Raw genomic sequence first — 24,617 nt, forward strand, 5'->3', positions numbered from 1 at the left:
CGTACCTATTTATTTTATTCCTTTACTTTTACTTTTCTTATCAGGGGTATTTTAGGTTCTGGAATTTTGTATTTTCATGTAATTTCAATGTCAGGACAGATAACAATACTTACAGTAAGGCTGCATTAAAACTGTATTTAGATAAATATTACTTTTGCTCAATGACATGATTTTGGCATCCATAATAAAAATCCTGGTGTTTTACTTAACAAAGTTAATGTCTAATCTGCTATTTATTATTGCTGCTGGGTCTTTCTTCCACACAACTTTCTAGGTGTTTTTTTCTGTTTATATTTTGGTGACTTGTGGAAATACTCTAGCTATTCTCATCTTGTTTTATTCTCTAGTTTTCGTGTCCATAGGTGCTCAAAACACCATAATGTGGTTATTATCTTCCTCTGTCTAAGCTTTGTGGTATTCTCTTTCTCTCAGTGAAGACTCACTGTAGAGCTACTACCAGAGCACGTCTAAAGGAAAAGCTGGAAAGCTTATTTTTGCTGCAGCACTTATTTATGACTGTACACAGAAAGACTGCATTTCATTAATTTGGCTGTTGTTTTACACTGGAAGACTTACCTCTGGAATAGAAACTTTTAAAATAAACTAAAATGCAGTTCTTCATATAACAAATTAGTGCAAAACCCCAAATGACCCTCCTGGAAAAGGTGTATGAGAACATAGTATGGAATAGGTAAGCAAACCCAAATTTAGAAAGTACAAACAAACCCGGTGCTAATGGCTTAACTGCCACTTAAATTGTGGTTTTGTCTACAGAAAATGATGAATCATCCAAGACGGCTCTGCACAGGCCAAAGCCAATGCAGGAGAAAGTAATATCACTGACTAAAGCAGGTGAGAGGATCCTTCGGTGTTCGGGTTTTTCCTCTATCCCAATATACACCACCATTACCATCAAGTAAGGTATTGTAAGGATGTAAGGACATCGTGTATTTACTCCTCCTTGAAAAATTCAGTTTACTCACAGAACCGCGGCGGCTTACTACTTTTAACTGAAATTTATTCTCAAAAGAACAGACAAATACTTATTTTTCAAGGCAACAACCGACCAAAACAGCTCGGTTGTGTTACCCAAACGTCGGTCAACACCGGCCTGACGCTGGCTGGGGACGAAGGGAAGGAAACGTGGCGGTGCTCCCGCCTTTGAGGGCCCTCCCCCGCTCGCTGCGCCTCTCGTTCCGTCCCGGCTGCGGGCCCGCTCCGTCTCCCACCCCCAGACACAGGCGCAGCCCCGGCAACGCTCGGCAGCCCCCGGCCATCGACCCCGGCAGCCCCCCACGCCAGGCAGGCGGCGGGCAGGGCCCTTAAGTAGCCATCGCCATTGCCTGAAGGCGCCGCGCGGAGCCCGGCGAGGCTGAGGGGCGGCGCAGGATTCAGGCGCTGCCCGGGGCAGCCCCGTCTGACCGTTGTGCGGCTGGGGCCTGATTTCGAACGGCAGAGCGGCCCAATCAGGGGCGCGGGCGGGGAAGGGCGCTGGGTTTGAGCCAGGCGGTAACCGGCGGCGGGGTAGCGCGGCAGGGCCTGGTCCGGTGGCGGGAGGTGACGATGTCGCCGGGCAGAGTCTGAGAGGCGGCGGGGGGCTAGGGAGAGAGGTGGGGGTAGGCGGCGGGCGGCTAGGGAGAGAGGTGGGGGTAGGCGGCGGGCGCTGGGATGGCGGAGCAGAGGCGGCGGCTGGTGCGGCTGGCGGTGCTGGAGGAGCTCCGGGCCTCCTACGGGATTAAGGTGAAGAGCGGGAGCTGCCTAGCGCCGGCGGCCAAGCAGCCCGGAGCGGCGGCCGCGGAGGTAAGGGGTTGGGGGGGCGGTAACGCTGCGGTGCTCACGGAGGGCAGCCGGGTTCCGTCGGGCCGGGGTAGCGCGGCGGCGGCCGCTGCGGGAGCAAGGGTTGCACAGGCCCCGGGAGCTGCTCTTCCACCCCCGGCCAGGCCGGGTGGCCACCGGCTCCGGCAGCAGTGCCGTTACCGCAACGCTGTTCCCCTGCCAGCCCCTGGGGGAAACGTCTTAATCCCCACAATGGGGAAAGTCGGTGTTTTTCCCCCTTTTTCCTCAGAAAGCGAATGGTGCAGGCGGCCGTCAGGACAGCCGTGTTGTGATTTAGTGAGATAATGGTTCAGTGATGCTGCCTTTCCCCCCCGCCCGTTTAGGACCTGAATGTTGCCAGCCAGAGCAGATGGTGAAGGAGGCGTCTTCCTCTTTTTGTTAGTGTAGTTGATACTCTCTCTAACGCGTACCTCTGGTCTATGTGAGAGCTTTTTACGCTTTACTGTGCTTAATGTCACTCTCTATGGAATTTAAGTCTTAGTCATTGTATTATTTCTTGGAATGTGTAGCTAGCTTGTAGTTTCTAAAAGCTTTATGTCTTTTATTTTACTTGATTCCTTAGACTTTTGGTTTGAAGAGCATTATTTACGTGCTTTCTTAGTGTAAGACATGACTATGGGTATTTTGGTACAGATAGATCTGGCCTTGATTTGCCTGTGCTATGAGGAATTAAATCTGTACTGTTATCTTAAATACCTACTGTGCATTTACTGAAGGAAAAGTGCGTTTTCTGTCCCAGGACTTTAAATTAAAACTAAAGTATCATAATAGATGCTAGTTTATACATCACTGAAATCTATTTCTGGACACTGATCTTCTGGTAGACTCTAATATATAAAGCATGGAACACTTTCAAGTCCTAAACAAGATCCCTGTGCAACTGATACGGCACAGAACTGAGCATTCTCAGAATGAGCTTTCTGTAAGGCTGAGAATATATTACAAAATGCTGCAGTAACCCTTGGTCAATATAAGCCAAAGAAGTTTTGAAAACTCATGCTTGAGTTGGGTTGTTTGCAAAGGGAGGGAACAAAAGTAAAGTCAGAATTAGTTTCTTCCCCCTTGTCAATATCAAGCATCTTGTTCTAGACTTTTTTTTTTTTCCATTTGAAGGGAAAGTAATAAGAACTGTGAATAATAGATGTATGTCATAATAAAAGATGTTTATATAGCTGTCTAGTGCTTAAATTTTATACAAGGGAGAAAACGTGTATTTAATTAACAACTGAGCAAGGTAGGAAAAGGTATAGAATAACATTATTTTTTTTATGCTGGGGGAATTCTGTTTCTATTTTAAGGGACCAGACATAACTTTATTTTAAGAACTTAAATCACGACTTCTGATATTTCAAACAAAACCTAGTTAAGCGAGGATATTGGTTATGAATTTTAAATGTTGAATTGCAAGCCACTGGAATTCTCTATTACATAATCTTGTAAATACAGAAAAATATTATATCTTGGTGTTAATTTTCTTTTTGTACTTTTAGTAGCACCTGGAATACAATGACAAATATGTGTTGCTTCTCTTTTCTTATCATGTTATGCTTGTTTTCTGTAGGACAGATAGGCCGAAGGTGGCCAAATGGCTTAGTTATTGATTAACTATTTTATCAACATGGTCAGCACTTTGAATTTCAGGTATAAATGACCAAGAGTTTGCATTCGCCTCTGATAACAAGCCAGTCCCTCCCCCAGTCCTCTTGTGATTGGGGGAGGGCCTGGCTTGCATGTTCTGTAAATATAAATAGAAAAGCGGTGGAGCAAAGAAATGAAAGTGCAAGTTGTTACATGGAAATAGGGGCTTTTATAACTGAAACAACTGTGCAGTAACCTCAGATAAACAATTTAGAAAAAACGCTGTTGGTGAGCATCAGTAGTAATGACTGAAGAAATTGCTTGTTTTCTAATATGTAACAGATGCTCTGATGCCTTGCTATAAGGCAATGGATTTATAACAGTTTCCTAGATAGAAATGCTAAATATGAGAGTTCAGAACAGTTTTCCAGACTATTCTGTTGAGTCTAATCCTCCCTGAAACAGCAATCTTGAGTGCCTCAGATGAAGAAAACACTTTAAAAAAGCAAACAAACAAAAAAAACCAACCCAAAAGTTACTTCACGTATGTTGTGTTGATTTTAAGAAAAACTTAAGGGTGACTTAGTCAATTTGAAAAGGTAAGATGAGATTCCAGAGCAGTGTGTTTAATATCCTTACTGATTTGGTGGCCTTACGGGAAAGCTGACTCCTTGTAAAATAGGTGCAAAAACATAGTGCAGAAAATTCTATTCTTTAACAGTAATCTAGGGTGTTACCTGTAACTAGAATCAGCAGAGGCTCAGATATCTAGAGTTGATAATGCTTTTCCTGGCAATACCTCTTATCTGAAAGACTTTGTTTTTTGTCTTAACTACCCTTCTGTTTGTGCTTTGTGGACTACGTGCTTTTCTGTAATATGTAGTTGGTAATCCTATCAACTTTTGTATAATATTAACTGAATTTTGTATTTTAGGGTAAAATCTTTGGAGTATCTTTTCACGCATTGCCACAATCACTTGTGCCAGAATATGGTTATATTCCAAGGTAAATTACACTGTATATTTAGTTTTACTCTTACTTTGTTCTTTTTATAGTATTAAACTCTTGTCAGAAGAGGGAACGTAATATTTGTTCCAGGTCTGCTAAAGCTTCTGGAGGATATAAGAATAGTTTCAGTTGGGGAAGGAGGTATGCAGAAGTGAGATGGGGAATTCAGAGCCACAGCTATCGTTCAGTTGTATTTCTTTATACTACTTGTAATCTTGGAGAACTATCCTATATATTATCTATTTATAATGAAATAGTTTTTCTGGAAAAAACGAGCTTTATTCTGAATGTCAGAATTATGTTGCTGTTCTTTCCTCAGCTTTCTTGTTGATACTTGTGAATATTTGGAAGAACATGTTCATACAGAGGGACTCTTCAGAAAGTCTGGATCTCTTGTTCGTTTAAAAGCCTTAAAGGTATTCTCTAAACCCCCTTTTTTTTTTTTAATGAGCTGCATTTCACTTGATCATCTGCACGTTTTAGGTTTTGGACTCTTTTCAGTCATATTTGAGTTCCAATATTGGACATAGACTGGTAACGTTACCTACTGTAGAAATGAGAGGAGATCTAGTCCAGAAACTGGCCTTGTGGTGGTGGTGGTGTTTTGGTTTTGTCTTTTTTTTTTTCTAGGAAATTTTTCAGCTTTCCAGATGGTGAGAATACACTTGTGACTGAACAAACTTGTTAGCAGTTATGCACACTGGATACTGTGAGGACTTTTGTTTAGCAGTGTTTTCCCAGAAGGATGTGTACCTGGGAAACATGTAGATCAACACGTGGCCTGACAACATCGCCTGTGTCTTTTTGTGTATACTGTAGTTACGTAAAACATGACAAGGCTGAAACTAAAAATGGGGAAGATATGACTGTCTTTTCTGATACAGGCCAGAGGATTAATGCCTAAACTTAGAAATCCGATGGCATGTTGAAGACTTCAGATCATGTTTCTTATCAACAGAGTAAACTGGATCAAGGTGAAAACTGCCTCTCAACTGCACTGCCGTGTGATGTTGCAGGGCTGCTTAAACAGTTCTTTAGAGAGCTGCCAGAGCCCATCCTTCCACTCCACCTGCAGGAAGGCCTTCTCAAAGCTCAGCAGCTAGGAAATGAGAAGAAAACTGCAACTGTGTTGCTGTCGTGTTTGATGGCCGACAGAACAATTGAAGCTTTGAGATACTTTTTCAACTTTCTGAGAACTGTGTCCCTAAGGTCAGTGTAAAGAGAGTGCTTGTGAACAGCTCCCAATTCCTTAACAACTTCTCTTTCCAGGCAACTGCTGTAACTTTCTGTGAGTGGCTTGTGACTTTCTTATCTGCAGTTGTTCACTAGAATTCAGTCACAGTCTTTTTTTTCACGAATTCGAAGTGTTTTCTTTATGAAACCTTATTTTGCTGGAGACTTGACTGTGTTCCATTCTTTCATAGCTGTATTCCTTGTTCTTCTTTTTTGGAAAGCAAAAGGAGTGACTGGTAAAATAATCTAACTGATACCTTGCATTCCCCAAAACTGTACAGGGTCTATAACCTCTTGATTTCAATAACGTAGTTGTGAGGTTATCTAGCCTGGGGTGCATGTCTACATATTAATCTCGCTGTGTGAGCACTCAAGTGAATGACTGTGTTTTATTTTTTTTCCAACTGCATTTGTCTTATTCGGTCTTTTCTCTCTCCACTGTTTATGTCCTGATATTTTGCGTAAAAAACCAACAAATAAACCCCTTTCTTGTTAAGATCCAATGAAAACAGAATGGATAGCAGTAATCTGGCAGTGATTTTTGCTCCCAACCTCTTGCACTCGAGTGAAAATGAAAAGATGTCAGCCAGTACAGAAAAAAAAATTCGCTTGCAAGCCGCTGTTGTGCAAACACTTATTGATCAAGCAGCAGAAATCGGTAAGGTGATAAATGTTTATCAAAATGCCTTGTTGTACATATTTGTCTATAGCTTTTCTTTTCAACTTTTTAAGTAACTAAAAAAAAAAAATATTTCTCAACTAATTCAGGACAAGTACCAGCATTTATCTTGGAAAAGATTCCTGCAATGTTAGGTGTTGATACCTTTCAATCTACTCCCTCACTGTGGGGCCACGAAGACAGTGAAAATGAGTCTCCCAGTGAATGTAAGAAGAGGAGGCACCGAAGTGTTGGGGGTAGGTATGTTGTGTGAAAGTTTCAGTAACTAAAATAGAATTATTTTGAGACTTCAGATATGCTGATCCTAAGCACTTTTTTCTTCCACAAGCAGAATAGATGCCTTTGAAATTTGTTGTGTTGATTTGCGAAATCTATATAAGATTTCAGCGATCACATCACTTTGTTGTGTATTACTCTGAGTTTATTCTAATGTGTCTCTTGTCTGCTGAAGAAGCTATTTTGCTCATGTTCGGATTTGTGAAGCCAGATTAATGTTCCAGCTTTTTGTTGAGTCAACTTCAGATCACTGATAAAGTAAAGATTTATATTTTTTTTGCTAGTTTTGAAATTGTACTTGGACCCTCAAAGATATCGTATACTTTGACAGGTCAGATCACGAGAACGCAAGGATATAAATGGCATGTGTGTTTTGAATTAGAGTAACTAATTTGTATGTTAAAGTGTAACTCTGAATTGGATATTATTGGATAACATGTGCTCTGATCATGGATCTGTTTGGGTTAGGTTTTTTCAGTTCCTATTCAATAGGGTGGTTTGGGGTTTTTTTGCCAAATGTGGGCAATCAAATGGTATATTCTCTGTTCTTCTGCATTGTCTTTGAGGAAATACTATGGAATACGTATACTTGACTTGATTCAAATCCACTATAACATTCAGATTGTATGCATTGCTATAAAAGTATGAGTATGTATTTAGCTCATGGACTCGGCATGTTAAACCTAACACAACTGAATTTAAGGCTTTATTATTGCATATGTTTAGCTAAGGCATGGGGCTTTTTTGTGTAATATACTTTTTCACTCTGAAGAAGGGAGATCATCCTGGAATTGCAAAGTGATAAATGTTTATGAAAGTTAAAATTTTGAGGAGAAACAGTTAGAATTTGTTAATTCTGTGAAATAGGTTCTAGTAGTAGGCAGCTTCTACTCTTTCTCCAGATAGAGTAAAATATAGTATTACTACACTTTATCTATTTTCAAAGATGAGTTTTTAAAAACTACCTGATACCTACCAGACACCATAAAAGAAGTACCATAGGCTTGTAGTTTGCTAAGCTTTGTTATCAACACATGGAAATACAACTGTAGGTTGCAATAGCACTTAAAAATACTTCCATTTTACACCTTCAAAAGTAAGAAAACGAGTAAAACTTCATGCATATACTCTGCTGGGTTTAATTTTGACTTTTAAAAAAAACACAAACCAAAACACCACCCCAAAACAAAAGCACATAGTTAACAGAAAAGTTGTACGTTATTTCTTTGTAAGACCAAAATTTCATACTTCTATTCAGGCCTAACTTCAAAGCTCTAAGAGCTTTTTCAGCTTCAAGACGACTGTCCAGCAAAGTGAGAATGTCTGTGAGACTTTCTGTGAGAAAGACTTCAATGGATCCCTTGTAGGTTTGCCTACAAGAAACCAGAAGGCATTTAATTTTATAATGACCAGTAGAATTTTCTACAAGAAACTTCTGTTGTCTGTGCATGGATTTTTTTATTATTTTTTTTGGTAAGGAAAATAGAATTTTTCAGTTGTTTTGGAAGCAACAAAAACTATGTTGGTGAGAAGATCTGCACTATAGTTTTCTTCACATAAAGCATATCAGTTTAAATGGTTTATTTCTCTCTGAAAGAATACAAATTAAACTTGAATTGAAAAAGGAGCAAGACAAACTTCATATTTAAACTTGATTGCTCGGTGTGTCTTGCATTTCAGATATTGTTAGTGGAGCATTGAATAAATTTAAATCTAACAGAACACCCTCCACTACACCTCAACAAGACAGAAGCGGTAGGTATTGGTGTATTTGTACTAAATAAAGCCCATGCAGTATCTTCTGGATTTGTGAACTATATTCCACGTTTTTTTTAACTGAAGAAAAAAACTTAGTTGAAGATAAGTCATTATGCTGAAGTTGTTTAAAATTTTGAATATAGATACATATTTATTGAGGATACTGCATTTACTGTAGTTCTTGGAGCAGCTACAGTCACCGCAGCCATGGGCTGTGCGATTCTAGGATTGCACAACTGAACTTGCGCTTTTTATCTAATGCACACTAAGGCTTCCGTGCAGTAGTGCAGCGTTTTATCTTGGGAATGAATTTGCCAGGACTGAAATTCTATCACTCTTACTCTGTCCCTTAAACTTACAGGAGATTACTATACTTTTTTGTTTCCTCCTAATGCCTATATTTTATTTATGTGTGGTTTGGGATTTTACTTTCTGTTACTCTAACTTGTAAAAAAACCCCAGCAAAATAGAAAAACAAACCCTACGCTATACTGACTGCTTTGCCTGTTCAAAGTGCATGTACTTTTGCTAAGCTTTTACAACAACTTTCTTTCAGAGTTTAAAAAACAAAACTGTTTATTTTAGTAAAACTCTCAACTTTTTAAGCTGTTACTGCAAATTTGGTTTTCTTAATTTCAGTCCTTTCATCAGTGACTCCAGTGGTTCTTACTCCAACCACCAAGCGTAAACTTCCAATTGATTGCTCTCAGGGCTTGTCCAGCAAGAAGAGAAGATCTTTTAAGCATAGTTTTGCTTTTGAATTGTTACCTAGTAGTATTTTTAATAGCAGCTCGACACCAGCATCAGGTACAGTGCCTTCATTTTTTCCTTGCTACTTGAAGCGGTTTGTTTATGGCTTTTAATTTAAATGTACAGACTTTTGTTTATGTTAGGCAGTCATTGATAATCTTCACTTAACAGTGTTCCTTGCACTGCTTTCCTGTTTTGATAAATCCTGTTTATGTTCATCAGTGACTGTCATGTTACATGGACTGAGCAAGAGTAAAATTCTGTTTCTTGTTTTCTGTTACATTAATCTCTCAAATCTGCAATCCTGATGTCTCTCTTATGTTTTTCAGTCCCTCTGTATCACCTAGGTTATGCTCACATTTCTGTTTTAGCATGCAAATCCATGAAGACTGCCTATACTTCCAACCTCTTAAAACTTGTAGCTGCCTTCTGTCTCCTAAATACATAAATAGCTGGTCTTAGCTCTATGTAAAATGTAATTGTTGCTGTTATAAAGGTTCTTTCTTGAATCCAATCACCTCTTGTTTTCTCTAGATGCTAATTAATCTCAAAATTCTATATAAAAAGTTTTATTTTTGTTTGACAATGTTTTAATACTACTTCATTCCACTAAAGTGCTTCCAACTGTCAGGCTCTTCTACAAATCCTAGTTTATTTTTGTTTGGTTCCTTAATGTGCTGCCAACTGAAGTTAGCCAATTTAGAAATTTCTTTTTACTCTATATCTGTTTTGCCTGAAGATGATTTCTGCCCCCCCCTCCCCCCCTCAGTCGAGTGGTATAAAACTTCTTGCTTTTGTTTATTAAATCACAGAATGGTTTGGGTTGGAAGGGACCTTAAAGATCAGCTAGTTCCAACCCCCCTGCCATGGGCAGGGACACCTCCCCATGAAATTCTTGTTTGTATGGATAAGCAAACCAAAGCCGTGACATTTTCTAAAGACAGTAGTAATGCATCTGTTTCATAAAAAATTTTAGTAGTAGAATAACAACTCTTTCATTTATTGCTGCTTTAACTGTTCTGGCTAGGTATATAAAAAAGCACACTGCAAATAAATTAGATTCAGTCTTAATATTTTCTTACTAAGCTCTTAAATTTGAGGAACTGATCTGATGATAGCAATGGGAAAAATTAATTGAGGTAGTAATATAAGTAGCATGCAATTGATTACAATCCAGACACTTCTATGGATGCTACAAGCAACAGCTTAATGTTAAATGAAAGTGGAAGTCAAAGTAACTTCAAGCCAGCACTCCACAAAATATACAAACAAATCTGTGCTGTTTAAAAGCCTATTCTTGATTGTATTAACTGTTAAGTCTTTATCTGAAAAAATTTGACTGTTTTAAGATTGTGTAAACATCATTTTGTTCCTGTAGTTCAGTTTGAAGCAAGCCCTTGTGTGTCTCTTGAGTCATCGCAAACCTCACTGTCTCCTTCAACTGGTGGTGAAAATCATCTGTCTAGTACAGGGAACAGAAGAAGTAAAAGACATGCAAGCAAAAAATTATACAGGTAATCTGCCTTACCTCTCAAAAACTAATTTGAAAAGGTCGGTCTAGACCCCTTAATGAATGACGTGTAAAATCTCAACCTGTCTTTAAAATGATCTTTTTTGCTGTTCAAAATATACCAAAATTTTATAGTAACCTTAAAATCATCGGATCTTCCAATGTGGCAAGATGGAGCTCAAAACAAAATTAGATCTGGTGTAGTGGTCTCCTGTGCCTATTAAAAAAGCTTGGCAAGAAGGCAATAGAAGAAGTAAAAGTACAGGAAATAACTATAAATAAATGTCAGGATGCTTTCATTGCCCTCCTAAAGAGTTTTTTATGTGTCACTTCTTCCCTTCTGTCCTCCCAGGGCTGAATCAGGAAAGACAGGCTGTTTTTCTCCAAAGATTAGCCGAAAAGAAATGGTTCGTCGGTCATTACGTTTGAAATTTGGTTTGGGGAAAAGCAACAGAGAAATGGTAAGTATTCTGCCTCTAAACCAGTCTTCTTGTTACCGTGCAAACTTTAATCCTAAATTTTGTGTGTTGCCTTTCAGTGGCAGGAAAGACTTGGTATATAGTGGAGGGATCACAGCGTAACTGGAACTGCTATCAAGTACAAGAAGCCCTAGGTTTATTTTCATAGCAGTAACTGATCAGTTTGTACTGGGTTCGCCTGGGATGGGGCAAGAGGCTGGGGAAGGGGACAGCTGACCTGAATTGACCAAGGAACTATTCCATGCAATATAATGTCATGCTCATCAATAAAACTGGGATGAGGGGAGTTTTTGCAAAGTAGCCACTGCTCAGGGGCTGGCTGGGCATCCATCTGTTTGCTGTGACTACGCATCGCTTTTGCATCCCTTGTGAGTTAGAGTTGTGTGTTTGTGGGTTTGCTTGTTGTGGTGTGTTCCCCCCGCCCCCCCCCCCTCCTTTTGCCTCTTCAGTTCTCTCTTATCCTGCTGGGGAGTGAGTAAGCATCTGGACAGGAGCTTACCTGCCAGCTGGGGTCAAAACACCACACTTGTGATCAGTAGGTCTCACAGTTCCTGAAATTCAGATATGATAGAGCCTATGCGCAGAATCACTATGTTCAGAACGTGGTTAAGCCCACCTTACTGCAGGTGGGTTTTTTCCCTACCTAGGTCTACAGAGAATTGAGAGTAGTGGCTGATTTGCATAGCCTTTTCCTGCAGGTTCCTCTGTGAATAAGATTCCAGATTAAAAGTTTATATGAAAGCAATTAACACCTTTTGTTTGTTCAAGAATATTGTATCAGGATGTGCGGCTGGCAATAGATCTGCAAATATTGGAAGGCGTCTTGCGAGTCAACAAGGTTTGGAAAGCAGAACTGAATGTGTGAAGAGAGATGTACTCTTCAGCCCATGTGTCAATGAAAAATTCCCTAAGAAAGGTAAGTATCTAACAACATAATAGATGGGGAAAACTTTTGCTTTTGTAAAGCAAAAGTAACTTTATGGATAAAGGTATAAAAGCAATTGGATTAAAAGTGCTTCTAGATAGTATGAGTAAAGTTACTTGAAAGTTAATGGCTCCTGGGGAAAAAGAATTGGTTTAGGAGAGGCTTGTTGTGTTTCTAGCATATTTTAGTAGTTCTCTTTTGTTAGTTAAACAACATGAGATGCGTGATTTCAGTTCCTAATATTATGACTTTTCACATCTCTGAAACTTAAGGGAGTAACGGCATCTTTAAATTCAGTGCTGCTTTGATAATTAGGGGGGGGTTAGCAAGAATTTTGCCTATAATGATCACTAAAATTCGCAAGATATTATTCTTAAACACTGTGATGTTTATTTTAAGGTTCAAAGAACGTGAGCAAGTCAGAAGAAAACTTGCTAACTCCAAAATGTCAGGATAAAGTAGTACACCGAATGTCATGGTATAGTCCTACTGTTACACATTCTCAGGCGATCAGCAGGAATGAGGGAATTCTGCCAGGACACCCTGAAACAGGAATCGGTTCTTCAGAATCTGTTTTGATATTTGGAAAGCCACCTGTTGTTCCGGATGAATTCAAATCCACAACTGTAAGCAAACAGGACAAGAGTTTAGAACTTTTGCTTTGCGAAGAGGGAAATAATTCAACTGCAGAAACATTACTGAGAGTTAAGCAAGCCTTCTCTGCATCTGGAAGTAATCTTCACAATTTGATAGGTGATACAAAATCTTCCTTCTCAGATGTAGCAGGCGAAACATTAAATGAAACTCTGTGTCTCAAAGGGCTAAGCCCAGAGAAAGAATTGTCAGCTGAAGAAGTTTCTGAAAATCTAGCAAATACAAAATCCGGAGAGCCGCACCAATTTAGTCAATCTTACGCTATTGATAAACAGCAATCAAAAAAAGATGAAATTAAAATTGTGGAGAAAAAAAACTTCAAAACTTCTATTAAGATTGAACTTCAGGTCCCAAAACCAGATATAAAAAATGTAACAGAACTTCCTGTGCCTCAAGTACTGCCCAGGGAAGACAAGTTGAGTGTTCAGAACAGTTCATCAAAAGATGACTTATACAAATCGGATTCCTTCGGAAGAAAAGAGGAAATAGAATTAACACACTCGAAACCAGCTGAAAACTGCACGGTACAATGCTGTAATTTGGAAGAAGATACCGTTAAACTTTCTGCGGCAGGACAGCTTCCTACTTTGCAGTTGCCTAAATCACAAAATGAAGTAGGCAACCAATACTTGCAAGCTGAAAATTCTGATAAAACTTTATCTACAACATCAACTGTTTCTGAACATGGGAAGGTTTCTGACCACATACAATGGTTCAACAAGCTTTCATTAAATGATCCAAGTTCTGCAAGCAAAACTAAACTACCTCTTAAGTTTCAACGTACTCCTGTTAGACAGTCTGTAAGAAGAATTAATTCCTTGTTGGAGGCTAACAGACGATCTGTAAGCTCTCAGCTCCTTAAAGCAAGTGATGTTGGTTCACCACTTGTTAAATCTTCGAGCTACGATTCTGCACTATTCTCCTGCACAGAAAAGCCCTCAAAGAATTCCATGGCTTTGCCACTCAGGAGTGAAAGTGCATGTGACCAAGTTTCTATATCTCGCAAGCAGCTAGAATTAACATCCAAATCATGTTGCAGGCCGTTAAATCCACCAGAGAAGCCTGATGTTTCTGTCAGAACTGCTGGAATCCATGAACAGAAAGCAACTGTTCCTCCATCAAAGTCTGTTCTAGAAGATCTAACCAATCATGAAACACTGAAATCCGGCGTAAAAGTTAATGCACATATAAATATCCCAGGTGCTGCCCCAGAAAAATCTTCAATCACAAGAAGTGCTTCAGGAAAAGAAAGAATTCGTTATAGAGGCTCTCCAAAGAATCCAATAGCTACAGTGAAACTGCTACGAACTGCAAAACCAGTAGACTTATAAGATCAAATATGATGGCTAAATGGGCTTATTGTAACTTGGTTAACCTTCGGAAAATCTAAATTCGTATTTTTTTTTAGCTCTAATTATTTTTGTGTTTTGATTTATTTTTTTTAGCTGTATGAGACATGGACTTGTACAAATAACAATTTATGTTGAGGTTTTCTTCATTTACCGAAACTTTTGTAAATGCTAGTCAGTTCATCCAAATTAATTTGACTTCTAAAACAAAAATAACCCGTTTTTAGAAATGTTTGTGTTAGATCTCATATTTGATTATCTCAGCTTCTAAAAACACGCTGTGTTCTCCCAAAACAGTTTTTGCAGTATTTAGACTAAGTACCAAGGGTTTTTTTTAAATAATAAAAATCTCAGACATTTAGAAGTAACAGCCATTTGAAAGAAAATATCTTGATGCTGAGTATTGATAGTTAAATTTATTTACTACTTAGTTTTAAGTGTATTTTAGCACTACTTTGATATTTAAGTTGGACCTTACACCAGCTGTACTTCTTTTGAGACTATGGTTTTTATTTCTATTGGAGTAAATTGGGAGCGTATTTTCCTTGTTGAGTAGGTAAATTAATTAGATTTTGACATGTACGCACACGCTGGACAGCTATTAGAACACATAGAAGGCAAATGTGCAGTTTATTCAAGAAGTGAAAAGTCTTAAAACTTAGTCCAGTGATGTGTTCTGTAATAGGTACCAAGTATTTTAAGTTGTAAGCAGTAAAATGTTTTATCTTAATATGAAAGGATGGGTTTAACTTATTTTTAGAGCAATAGTATAGCGTTAACTAGATGGTGCGGAAGCAGGTTTTAGATGCTGATAATGTTGCAAGAGATGAATGTGAGAAGCCATAGTTTGTTAAAAGTTGATTTGCACAAGCAAATGTTTACAGCTTTTGGAATTAAAACTGTTTGTCTGTCATCAGTTGTAAAACTATTTAAGAGTAAACACTTGAAACTCTTCATTAGCTTTCTGTATGTGCGAATTGCTTATTGGCAAAATGTAAGACCTGAAAGCACTGGTTACTTTTGGTTTTAATAAAACCATTGGTTTTGTCCCCTTTCTGAGCCCATTCTTCTATACTGACTTAGAAATTTAGATTATGTTGTCATATGCAAACTGTGGACATCAAAAATGAGTAAGTCTGAAGCCGGAAGTGATTCTCTTCTAGTTCTCCCTTTTGTTCATCTTAGATACATGTTGGTGATTCTTACGAGTAGCAAAAGGTGTGGTGCAACATAATTTAGCAGCAGTAGAATTCTAAAGCTCTTGAGTGATATGTTACTGAAAGGAATAGCTCTGCTTGCTTTCTGGTGGAGGCCTCCTGCCCTCATCAGCCCAGCTCAGCTGCCTCGCTCTTGCTATGTTATTGTTAAGATCTAACATTAGGGAAACAGCCTGGAGAGGATCTTAACAGCAAGCAATCCTTTGGTGTTGTGGTTAAGTATTGGAAGCTTCAGTTTCATGAAATAAGGGAACCAACATAACAGTTCACCACCATCCAAAGAGGAGGCTGCTTCTCCTCTCAGCTACGTGCTGCTGCCATAGGCTGAACGTGGGCACCAGAGCACCACGTTTTGTATCATTTCACCGAGGGTAAGTATGGCTCAGCAAAGCAACTGCCAGCTGTCATAGCTGATGCAAGGAGGTGGGAGATGGAAATAGGACAGAAGGAGGAAAAAGGGAATGTCACAAGGAAGAAAATGGGATGACTCCTGTAACAGTGAGCTGTCACATCAATTCGTGTTTGAAAGAGCAACACTTAAGACTTTTTTTCTGCTAACATGTACAAAATATTTTGAATGCTAAGGTAGCTTTGACAATGTGTCATGGCTGGAGCAGTAAACTATTTTTGATCATCAATGCAAGCTGGTCTTGAACCAGCAGACTCAAGTGTTGGAAAAAGATAGTTTGGTAGGGGCCTGACAAACCAACCCCTGAACACCAGGAAAGATTGTCAAAGTTGTAGGCTCAGTTTTTAGAGGTTTTACAGAACAATTTAAGCATGCATCCGTTTATGTGAAATTGGTGATGTTTTGGAGAAGGATTAGAAACACTAGGTGCCAACAGAGGTCCTTACTGGTTACTCCTGCAAGACCAGCAAAAGGACAGTAATCTACATTTGAAAGCATAGTTCATGGATCTGTGGTTTATGGGGCATAATCTCAGGGCTTTTCTGTAGACAGCTATCCTAAAACGGAACATCTCACGTTCACGTCAGTAGCAGTGAAGATGTTACAAAAAACAGCTTTCAGAAATGACCGTTTGGCCAAGTGCTATTAAATCACGGAATCACGGAATCTTCAGAGTTGGAAGGGACCTCTAGAGATCATCTAGTCCAACTCCCCTGCTAGAGCAGGATTGCCTAAAGCACATCCCTCAGGGCTGCATCCAGGCGGGTCTTGAAAATCTCCAGAGAAGGGGACTCCACAACCTCCCTGGGCAGCCTGTTCCAGTGCTCTGTCACCCTCACTGTAAAGAAGTTTTTCCGTGTATTTGAACGGAACTTCCTATGTTCTAGCTTGTGCCCAAATGACAGGCTTCGTTTAGCAGGATCCTTCCATAGCTGTCTTTTTGTTAACATCTGCTACAGATGATGTCCACAGATTTGCTTAACCTGGAGCCCTTTGCCTGCAAGAGCCTGGAGACAGTTGCCACGTTGTTACCTTGCAACCCCGCAGCTGGCTGATACTGTCGCTCCCTAAGTAAACCGCTGATCGTATTCCGGGGAGAGAAATTGCAGCGGGAAAACGGACGGAATCTCATTTCTGTCACCGCTAATCCGTCAGCAACCTTCAGTTCATTTTTAGACCGTTGTGTTTAGCTGAAAAGCCAAATATCGAATATCCTTCCCCCCACCGAGCTTCGTGTCATCGCAACGGGACAAACCCGCGCAGGAAGCGCAGGGCCGCGGCAGGCACCTGCGAGAAGCTGCGGTGGGGGGGGGGGGGCGAAGGGCCGCGGCTGCGCACGGAGGATGCGCGGCCGCGGAGCCGCCGCAGCCGGGAGCGGGAGGTGAGCGCTGGGGGGCGGGGTGGGGTGTCTCGGTGGGGCGGTGGAACTGCCCTGGCCGCCGGGGGAAGGGACGGGGGGGTCACGGTCCAGCTTTGCGGGGATGCGGGCGGCGGGCCCCGCTCGTCTGCAGGTTAACGGGGAGTATTTTGTAGAAAGCGGGTTCTTTTTTTGGGTTTTTTTTTTTTGTTGTTTTGTTTTGTTTTGTGGTTTTTTTTTTTCGTTTTTCCCCTCTTAAACGGGAAAAATGTGGCTGGCGTCATGCGCAGCTCTCTCCTGAGGAGGCTGATGGAGCGGAGGTGGGGGTGGGGGGCGGCGGAGCCGGGGGCGGGGAATGTTTCCGGCATTGGGGGGGGTTGGGGGGCGGATTTCAGCCATTTTTGCCTCAAAGCCGTTCTCAGGTGCCTTGCGCGGGGCGGCTGCAGCATCTTTAAACGCCTGGCGTGGAGGAATCGGGCAGCTGCCTGTGTTTTAAGGAAGACAAGGGGGATTTGAGGGTTTTTTATTTATTTATCCAAGGGATCGGAAGGTATTTTAGTTATTCTGTGATGTGAGGGGGGAAGAAGCTTTCAGAAACGAGCGTTCTGGTTAAAATTCAGCATCTTAAAGAGGACAGTAAGTGGTGTTTGTTGGGGTTTTTTTGGTTTGTTTGTTGGTTTTTTTTCTTCTTTTTCCTAATTAAACTGCCCCGTGCAGCCGTTTAGCGGAAGGTATTCAAGGAAGCAAATGAAACCTCTTTGCTTCAGGTGGGGAAGATGATGCGTGTAGAATAGGAAGCCTCTTGTCTTAAGCTACATATAAAATACGCAGGTTGTTCGGCAGTTCCTAATGATTCATTTTTCAGGCAGTGGCAAGAACAGAGCTTGGAAATACAGTTCTTGGCTAAATAATGCTTTGCTGTTATCCCAGAGCTTTATAAATTAGCATCATAAATGTACGGGGGGAGGGGAAACATATTCTCATTAATTTAAGCAGTGGGGCCATTTTGTTTGCAGTGACTGTGAATGGATGTTATGGACAAATGCAAATCAGAAAATTGATTTCTGCAGTTTGCTACTTTTTTTTTTATTTTTTTTTAAGAGAACAGTCTATCCACCCTATTTCCCCTGCTTCCCCTCCCTCCCTCCCTCCCCCCCCCCCCCAAATTCTCAGCTGCCCCCAGAAGCTGTGGTAGTAACCTGTGATATGCAGTAGTAAGAGCAGAGATTATTTCTAGCATGCGTGCTGGACTTTTTTTCCCCACTCTCATTTATAATCAAATTCTTTTCTTTTTTCACAGGATACAAGCAGCTGCCAGAATGATGACGACTTTGCTTTATAACATGCTATTTCTGCTGGCGTTTGGATTGGCTTCAGCTTTTAGCCACAGCCCTAGGACCCCTGACAGGGTTTCTGAAGCAGATATTCAGAGGCTCCTCCATGGGGTTATGGAGCAATTGGGCATTGCCAGACCCCGGGTAGAATATCCAGCGCACCAGGCTATGAATCTAGTTGGTCCACAGAGCATTGAAGGTAGCTAATCTCTACTTTGGGTTATGATGAATTTATTAGTACCCTTTGGTAATAATTATTGTTCTGCATATACGTGCAGAATATCCTGAGCTTAAAATCGTGGACTTCTTCACCATGTTGTTACCTGATTTTTGTTTTAAAATCATCATCCATCTCATACCTTCCATAACGTAATTATTTTGACTTAAGTAGCGTTTTGTTTTGTTTTTTTTAATGTACAGGCTTTGTAGAAAAAGTCATGTTGTCTTAGAAGTGTCTGGTCTCTAGTACCTCAAAACAACGGGTTTACTAAATTCTCCCCAATAGTGTGCATAAATATATCGCATATATTTTTCACATGAGACAAATGTGAGCTATAGAGCCCAAATCTCATGGGTTTTTTGAAACGTTTGTGGACCAGAAGAGATCAAACGTTTGCAGTGTCATGTGAGATAAAGAGAGAAGCGTTATTTAGGGGGTTCTTCCTGCGTGCTGCAGCCCCCCGTGCAGCCCTCGCTGGGGCAGGATCAGTGCTGGGCGCGCAGGGGTGGAAGGGACATGGGTGCTCCTCTACCCCCATCCACAAGTAGCACCTCAGCACTGGGCCGCTGTGATGAATGATCTGGGCTCAGGTTCAGTTTTTTGGCCAGTACTTCTGGTGTCGCTCTGTGTGAGATTTTTGCTTGGAATCAGTCTTTCATAACTGTGCAAACAACCCGAAAAATCTGGCTCAAATGGATGATGTTGCAATGTATTGCTATTTGAATTGTAATAAACTAACTTTTATTTTGGGGCTACAGCAAAAGGTTGAAGGACTGCAACTCCAAATATTATAGTTTATGTGCAAACATCGAAACGGGGCACAAACTCTCAAACCTCTCAGAATTAAACCAACTTGACACAGCGTAGCAAGTCTTCCCAGTTCATAAGTCTGTGCCCTTTATTTTGCCCCCATTTGGATCTACAGGCTGTCTTGGCCAGAGAAATACAATTGCCTCAATGGAGGATAAGGAGAGGTTTAAAGCTGAACAGGCATTTCTACCAGGTAACTGCAGACCTAAGTTTATATATTTGCTAAAGAAACTTTGATGGACATATACTTTTCTGCAAACTTAAATGTCAGAGATTGGGCTTAAGGAGTAAAACTTTGTGTGTGTCCTTTCCTCCTCCTTTATTGGTCTTTTTATGTAGAGAAACTGTGACAGACTGGTAGAAGCGAGTAAGTTTACTCTCCATCTCCCTCTTTTCCCCGGAATATAGTTCTTTTAAACCTTAGAAAAGATAAGCAAATCTGGATCTATGACAAATATTTCTTCTCAGCTGTTTGCCATTAGATTCTAATTACAATGTTAGCAAAACCAGATTAAGAATCTCTTCTTTTAAGTGACTTTTTTTGGTGTGTTTTGGGTTTTTTTTGGGGAGAGAGTGGGGCCGGGATCTTACACCCATATTTTATGAAATTCCATCATGGGATGTAGAAACAGAATTTCCTCAGAGGAGGAAGCTCCAACCTCTGCTCTGCTAAACAGACCCGCAGGACTTTCTGGAAGAAGAAATGTTTCTGATGGTGGTGAGCTCTTACAGCTCGCTTGTGTCTCAGATACTTCTCGGCCAGCGTGCAAGGAGGTGAATTGAGCGGCGCAAGAAATGGTGTCGCAGGGTGTCATATTTAAGCAAAAAAAACCCCTGTGCCTGTAGCACAGGTGTCAGCTGACAGGAGTATTGAGGAGGATGGAGAGAGGACTGGTGATTGATGTCCCTGGTGGTATCCACATGAACAATAGGTAATTTATGGTTGAGCTATAGGAAAAATAACTGCATGTAGTTTTAGAGTGCATCCATACAAGGTTTCAGATTCTGAAGGATTCACCTATGGGCTTTCCACAACATAGTTACCCTGTTATCACTTGCCAGTGATTCTGTGTGCAAGTGCTCAAAAAAAATCCCGCAAGGTAATAGAGGGGAAAACTAAGGGGGAAGGGAAGAAAGAGGTTTAACAATAATTGGAATATGTCACAGAAAAATAGGGTTTTCATCCTAAATACCGTCATGGAAAAGTGGTAATTGACTAATTACTCTCCTGAGGCACTCTCTTCATTGGGATTTTTTGCCTGAAAGTAGTGGAGAGCAGAATTGAGTATGAAACTCTTATTATTTATGAGAAAATCTGAACTGCCAGGAGTGTGGACTTCCAGCCATTTTTCAGAGCGTAGGTTGCAGTGACCGGTGTAGACAGTATAAAACCTGGGTCATCCTATGCCACCATCCTCATCATCAACGCACTGACTGTTCTGGAGTGCATCTCTTTCTCATTTTGACCAAATAACGCATCTCAGCATAAAAAAAAACCCAACAAACAAACAAAAAAAAACCCCAAAAAACCCCTTTATCAAAAAGAGCTTAATAAATTTAGTATGTTCCTACAGAAAATTGTTTTACTTCACAAAATGTTTTTGTCAGAAATTGCCCCAGCAGCATAGACCTGCAGCAGTGTCGGTAGCTGTGGATGCCATCACCTTCACCCGAGCCAGGATTTCAGAAGTACCACTGATTTTCAAAAGGCCAGATTTCACCCATTACATGTGTACACTTGCAAATGAGGTGCTGTCAGGAAAAATTAATTTCTGTGGCTTTGGAATTTGGAAACGAATTTAGGCTGCCATAATATAGACAAGTTTATACTAGCAGCCTGATTATGATGAAATGTTTGCGAATTTGAGTGATTATTATAATAACTTTTTCCAGCTGAATAAGATCTTAATAATTTTATATGTAACAAAAATACTATTGCTGTTAGTTCGTAAGCAGATTTCCTAATTATGCCCATTTTCCATCTCAGCTATCTACATTTTTTCCAGTGTTAATCATCATATTTTGACTTTAAAATGCTAGAAACCAGAGGGAGGATGTGTTGCAAGGAGCTATACATGGTCTTTCTCCCCTGGTCCTTTCTTAAACAAAGCTTAAGGCTGCCTTGGCTGGGGTAAGCGAAGTCACAAACTTGTCCACTAAAAGATGGACACTTTTCAGAAAATACATTCACCAGCGTGTGTTCTCTTTCCTGAGTGACCAGATAGTTTTCTTGTTGATGGATAGGAAAAAAAAAAAAAAAAAGTGCAGCTTGTTAATTGAAAGTTACTGCCTTTTCTTATGTTGAAATCTATAAATACGTGGGGTTTGTTTTCCTTCGTCCCTTTGCGTTTATGAATTTACCTGTTACCTCAGGTCAAGCTGCTAAAACAGGAGCAGAGTCTAGAAAACGCCTGACAGAGAGTTTAACGTACCAAGAGATTACTGTGAAGATGGAGCTGTGTGTAATCCAAGGAGAGCTGGGAGGTCCAGGGGCCTGGGATCGTGGTGGGAGCCTCCTGGGGAGGGTGGCTTCTCCTCCGCCCCGACCCGCAGGGAGGTGGGGAGGCGGCGTCAGCTCTGCTCCTTTGCTAGGGCTCTGCTAGCTGAGTGGGAGCCGTTCACAAGATAAATAATGTCCCAAAAAAATGGAAGCGCGTTGGCTGATCCCCTGTACTTGTGTAGCGCGGATGGTGCGTGGCGTGTCAGCAGCCAAACGGGTCCCGCGTCATGAGTGTCAAGTGAAGACGTTTTTAACACCTGAGGTGGTACCTCAGGAGCAGCTGGTTTTTGCTGACCGCTGAATAGGTTTTCTTTCTGCACACCCCGCAATTCCTACAAGTAATAAACCCATATTGACTGCTTTAATGTCTCTAACAATATTCACTCTCCTTCATAATTTTTCTTTTCAGAAAGCTCTATTGGAGTCACTTAGCAGTATCTATAAAAAGAGGGGAAAAAACACAGAAAAGCAAAATAGGAGTTTTTAATAAGTAGCTGTGTTTCTGTAGTTACTGTTCAGGTTTCTCACTAGAATACTGTACAGGCACTGACGGGCTATATTCAAGTTTTCTATAGACAAGAAGGGGGCTTTATCTACATTAATAGAGGACAAAAGAGTAACATAAAGAAATGCCTTCAGCATTTCCAAAACATGAAGTTATTTTTTCTGCCGGTCAGGGAGTTTATGAAGTAAGAGACCACATGCTTTTTTTTTTTTTTTTTCCCTTTCCTTGCATGCTTACAAGTTTGTGCCAATATTTAAGGGTTTTTTTTGGGGGGGCGAGGGGAAGGCAATGTGTATAATGCAGATTTTAGGACTGTTATACCATACATAGGAGAGAGTAAAATCTCACTGAAACACACGGGGGCACCAGTAGCCCAGCTCGGGCAGTTTATAGCACTTAACTTCGTCATGGGAAATGTGAAGTCCTGTTTTCATTTTGCAAATATCATCTCCTTGCATTTTCATTGCCGCCTGTACAATTCAGTACAACAAAAATTCTGTTTGTTGGGGTTGTTTGTGGTTTGTTTGTTTGTGTTTGATTCTGCTGGTTTGGTTTTTTTCCTTAAAAACACTTCAAACAAGATGATGGTTGATAAAGGTGCTGGCATGACAGCCCAGTCTGAAGCTTTCAATCTGCAAAAGAGGCATCATGCTGTCAACCTCAGTGACAACATTAAGTGATGTCTCTTAAATCCCAGTTGTTTGTAGGAATAAGAAAATAGGATGTCTCTTTGGGAGGCTTTTGAGTCTTCTGCAGAGACTGCGTACAGCTACTGAGAAAAGGCTGGGGTTTATTTGTTTATTTTGAAAGGAAATAAATACTTGTTTATTGTTTTAGAAAAAGGTAGTTGCTGTTTGCCTGATTGAGATGGTAAAACTCAAGTCTGGAGCACTATGCTAATATTTCTACTAAAAACTGGTAGTTAATGACTTGTTAGCAGAGACTCTGTACAAATAGCACTTTGCATGAGATCTACTGTCTGCAAAATTGTGCAGATTACTCATGCATGTTAATAATATCTATTTTGTTTACATTTTCCTAATAAGAAAACTAAGACAGACCGTGCTGGATTACCTTGCTGTCTGGCCTGTAACATATCTGCAAGACCACTACTTATTTCCTGCAAGGACAGTAAAATCTTCTCATTAGTAAGTTGCCAAAACTTTTGCTTAGGAATGCGCCCAGTGAAACCAGCGCAGAAACGACCTTCGCACTGGTTTGCTTTTAGGCTAGTGTGTGCTTATACCCAAATATATTTGGACTTCCTTGGGCGACTAGAAGCGATAACCGTTGACACAGAGGAGTATGATATCTGGGGATCAGCAAACATGGCAATGCGATGGCCGCGTCCTCTTTGCTCCAGTTGACATCCCCTGGGCCAGCATCTGGTGGTAGCAGTGCAGGCGTCCCTGGGCTGGCAGCGTGCCACTGGGCCGGCCACAGCCAATTCTGCTTCGGGGCCACTTTGTAGTGTGAATTTAGTGCAAAGAGACCACACAATCATTTGGGATTTGGATTATTGTATCTGCTGCATAGAGAAAGTCCTGCTGCAGTTGAGACATCATAAAGTTACACTCACATTGGAACTGCTTTTGCTTGAAGCACACATGACTTTAATCAAACGCTGCGTTATGGGCCTGACATTTAACAAACAAATCAAATCCCAACATCACTCTGCTAGTCTCTGCTTTCAGGGTGGGTTTTTTTTGGTTTGTTGTTTTTTTTTTTTTTAAATTGCTGAAATAGCCCAGGAAATATGATTTTAAAATTTAATACGGACATCTCAAATTTGTAACATAAAATGAAAATAGTAAAGCTACACTTTTTTATACATTAATATGCTAGACATCTGGATTTGTATAGATCTGACTAAAAATACCTATAATTTTCTTTGTATTTTATTCCCCAAATTGTAATGTCAAACGTAACCAGAATTTGAGTATCAGGCAGTGGTGCATGTCATAAGAGAGGCGATTTAGAATGCTAATTCCTGAATTTAAAAGCTAATGACAGTGCCAAGTGACACTGCCAAATAACAGCAGTAGTTTACAGTGGATTTTCTTTAAGTGATATGGCACAGCTCGGTGAAGAAATAGGAGGTAAAACAATTATACATGTAACTCCACAAACAAGAAAATAATGAGGTGGTATGACTTTATTTGTTCTTTAATAAAGACCAACGTTTGAATATTTGGCCCATAATATCCTTGCTTCTGTATAGATTTATAAG

The 24,617-nt window shown here is 40.5% G+C and overlaps 2 protein-coding genes across 6 annotated transcripts in view; both read left to right on the forward strand.

Annotated features, from left to right (window-relative positions):
- The first annotated feature begins 1,653 nt into the window (after window positions 1–1,653).
- Window positions 1,654–15,083, forward strand: ARHGAP11A (Rho GTPase activating protein 11A). Of its 2 annotated transcripts, XM_054197844.1 has the most exons (12): window positions 1,654–1,800; window positions 4,349–4,419; window positions 4,742–4,838; window positions 5,381–5,631; window positions 6,153–6,313; window positions 6,424–6,570; window positions 8,291–8,365; window positions 9,008–9,175; window positions 10,497–10,632; window positions 10,981–11,089; window positions 11,876–12,023; window positions 12,432–15,083. In XM_054197844.1, exons 1-12 carry the CDS (start codon window positions 1,669–1,671, stop codon window positions 14,015–14,017), a joined length of 3,081 nt encoding a protein of 1,026 aa, XP_054053819.1. In that variant the 5' UTR covers window positions 1,654–1,668; the 3' UTR covers window positions 14,018–15,083. The 2 variants fall into 2 exon arrangements, with proteins under 2 accessions (XP_054053819.1, XP_054053820.1); XM_054197845.1 differs by lacking the exon at window positions 8,291–8,365.
- A 1,830-nt stretch (window positions 15,084–16,913) lies between these two features.
- The window catches only part of SCG5 (secretogranin V), a 29,920-nt gene continuing 22,216 nt past the window's right edge, over window positions 16,914–24,617 (forward strand). For 2 of the 4 annotated variants that reach the window (XM_054197850.1, XM_054197853.1), the window contains exons 1-2: window positions 16,914–17,042; window positions 18,319–18,551. In XM_054197850.1, the coding sequence (XP_054053825.1) occupies window positions 17,005–17,042; window positions 18,319–18,551 (271 nt within the window). In that variant the 5' untranslated portion in view covers window positions 16,914–17,004. Of the gene's footprint in view, window positions 17,043–17,506; window positions 17,655–17,728; window positions 17,786–18,318; window positions 18,552–24,617 lie in introns of those variants that run through there. The other 2 variants (XM_054197854.1, XM_054197852.1) reach the window with 2 other exon arrangements.

The sequence above is a fragment of the Rissa tridactyla genome, chromosome 4 (assembly GCF_028500815.1).
Source record: "Rissa tridactyla isolate bRisTri1 chromosome 4, bRisTri1.patW.cur.20221130, whole genome shotgun sequence".
Classification (NCBI taxonomy): domain Eukaryota; kingdom Metazoa; phylum Chordata; class Aves; order Charadriiformes; family Laridae; genus Rissa; species Rissa tridactyla.

Coding starts and splice junctions, on each gene's coding strand:
- ARHGAP11A (XM_054197844.1), top strand. CDS start 1,669: ATGGCGGAGCAGAGGCGGCGGCTGGTGCGGCTGGCGGTGCTGGAGGAG. Junction 6,314..6,423: donor TGATCAAGCAGCAGAAATCG/GTAAGGTGATAA, acceptor CAACTAATTCAG/GACAAGTACCAGCATTTATC. Junction 10,633..10,980: donor GCAAGCAAAAAATTATACAG/GTAATCTGCCTT, acceptor CTGTCCTCCCAG/GGCTGAATCAGGAAAGACAG.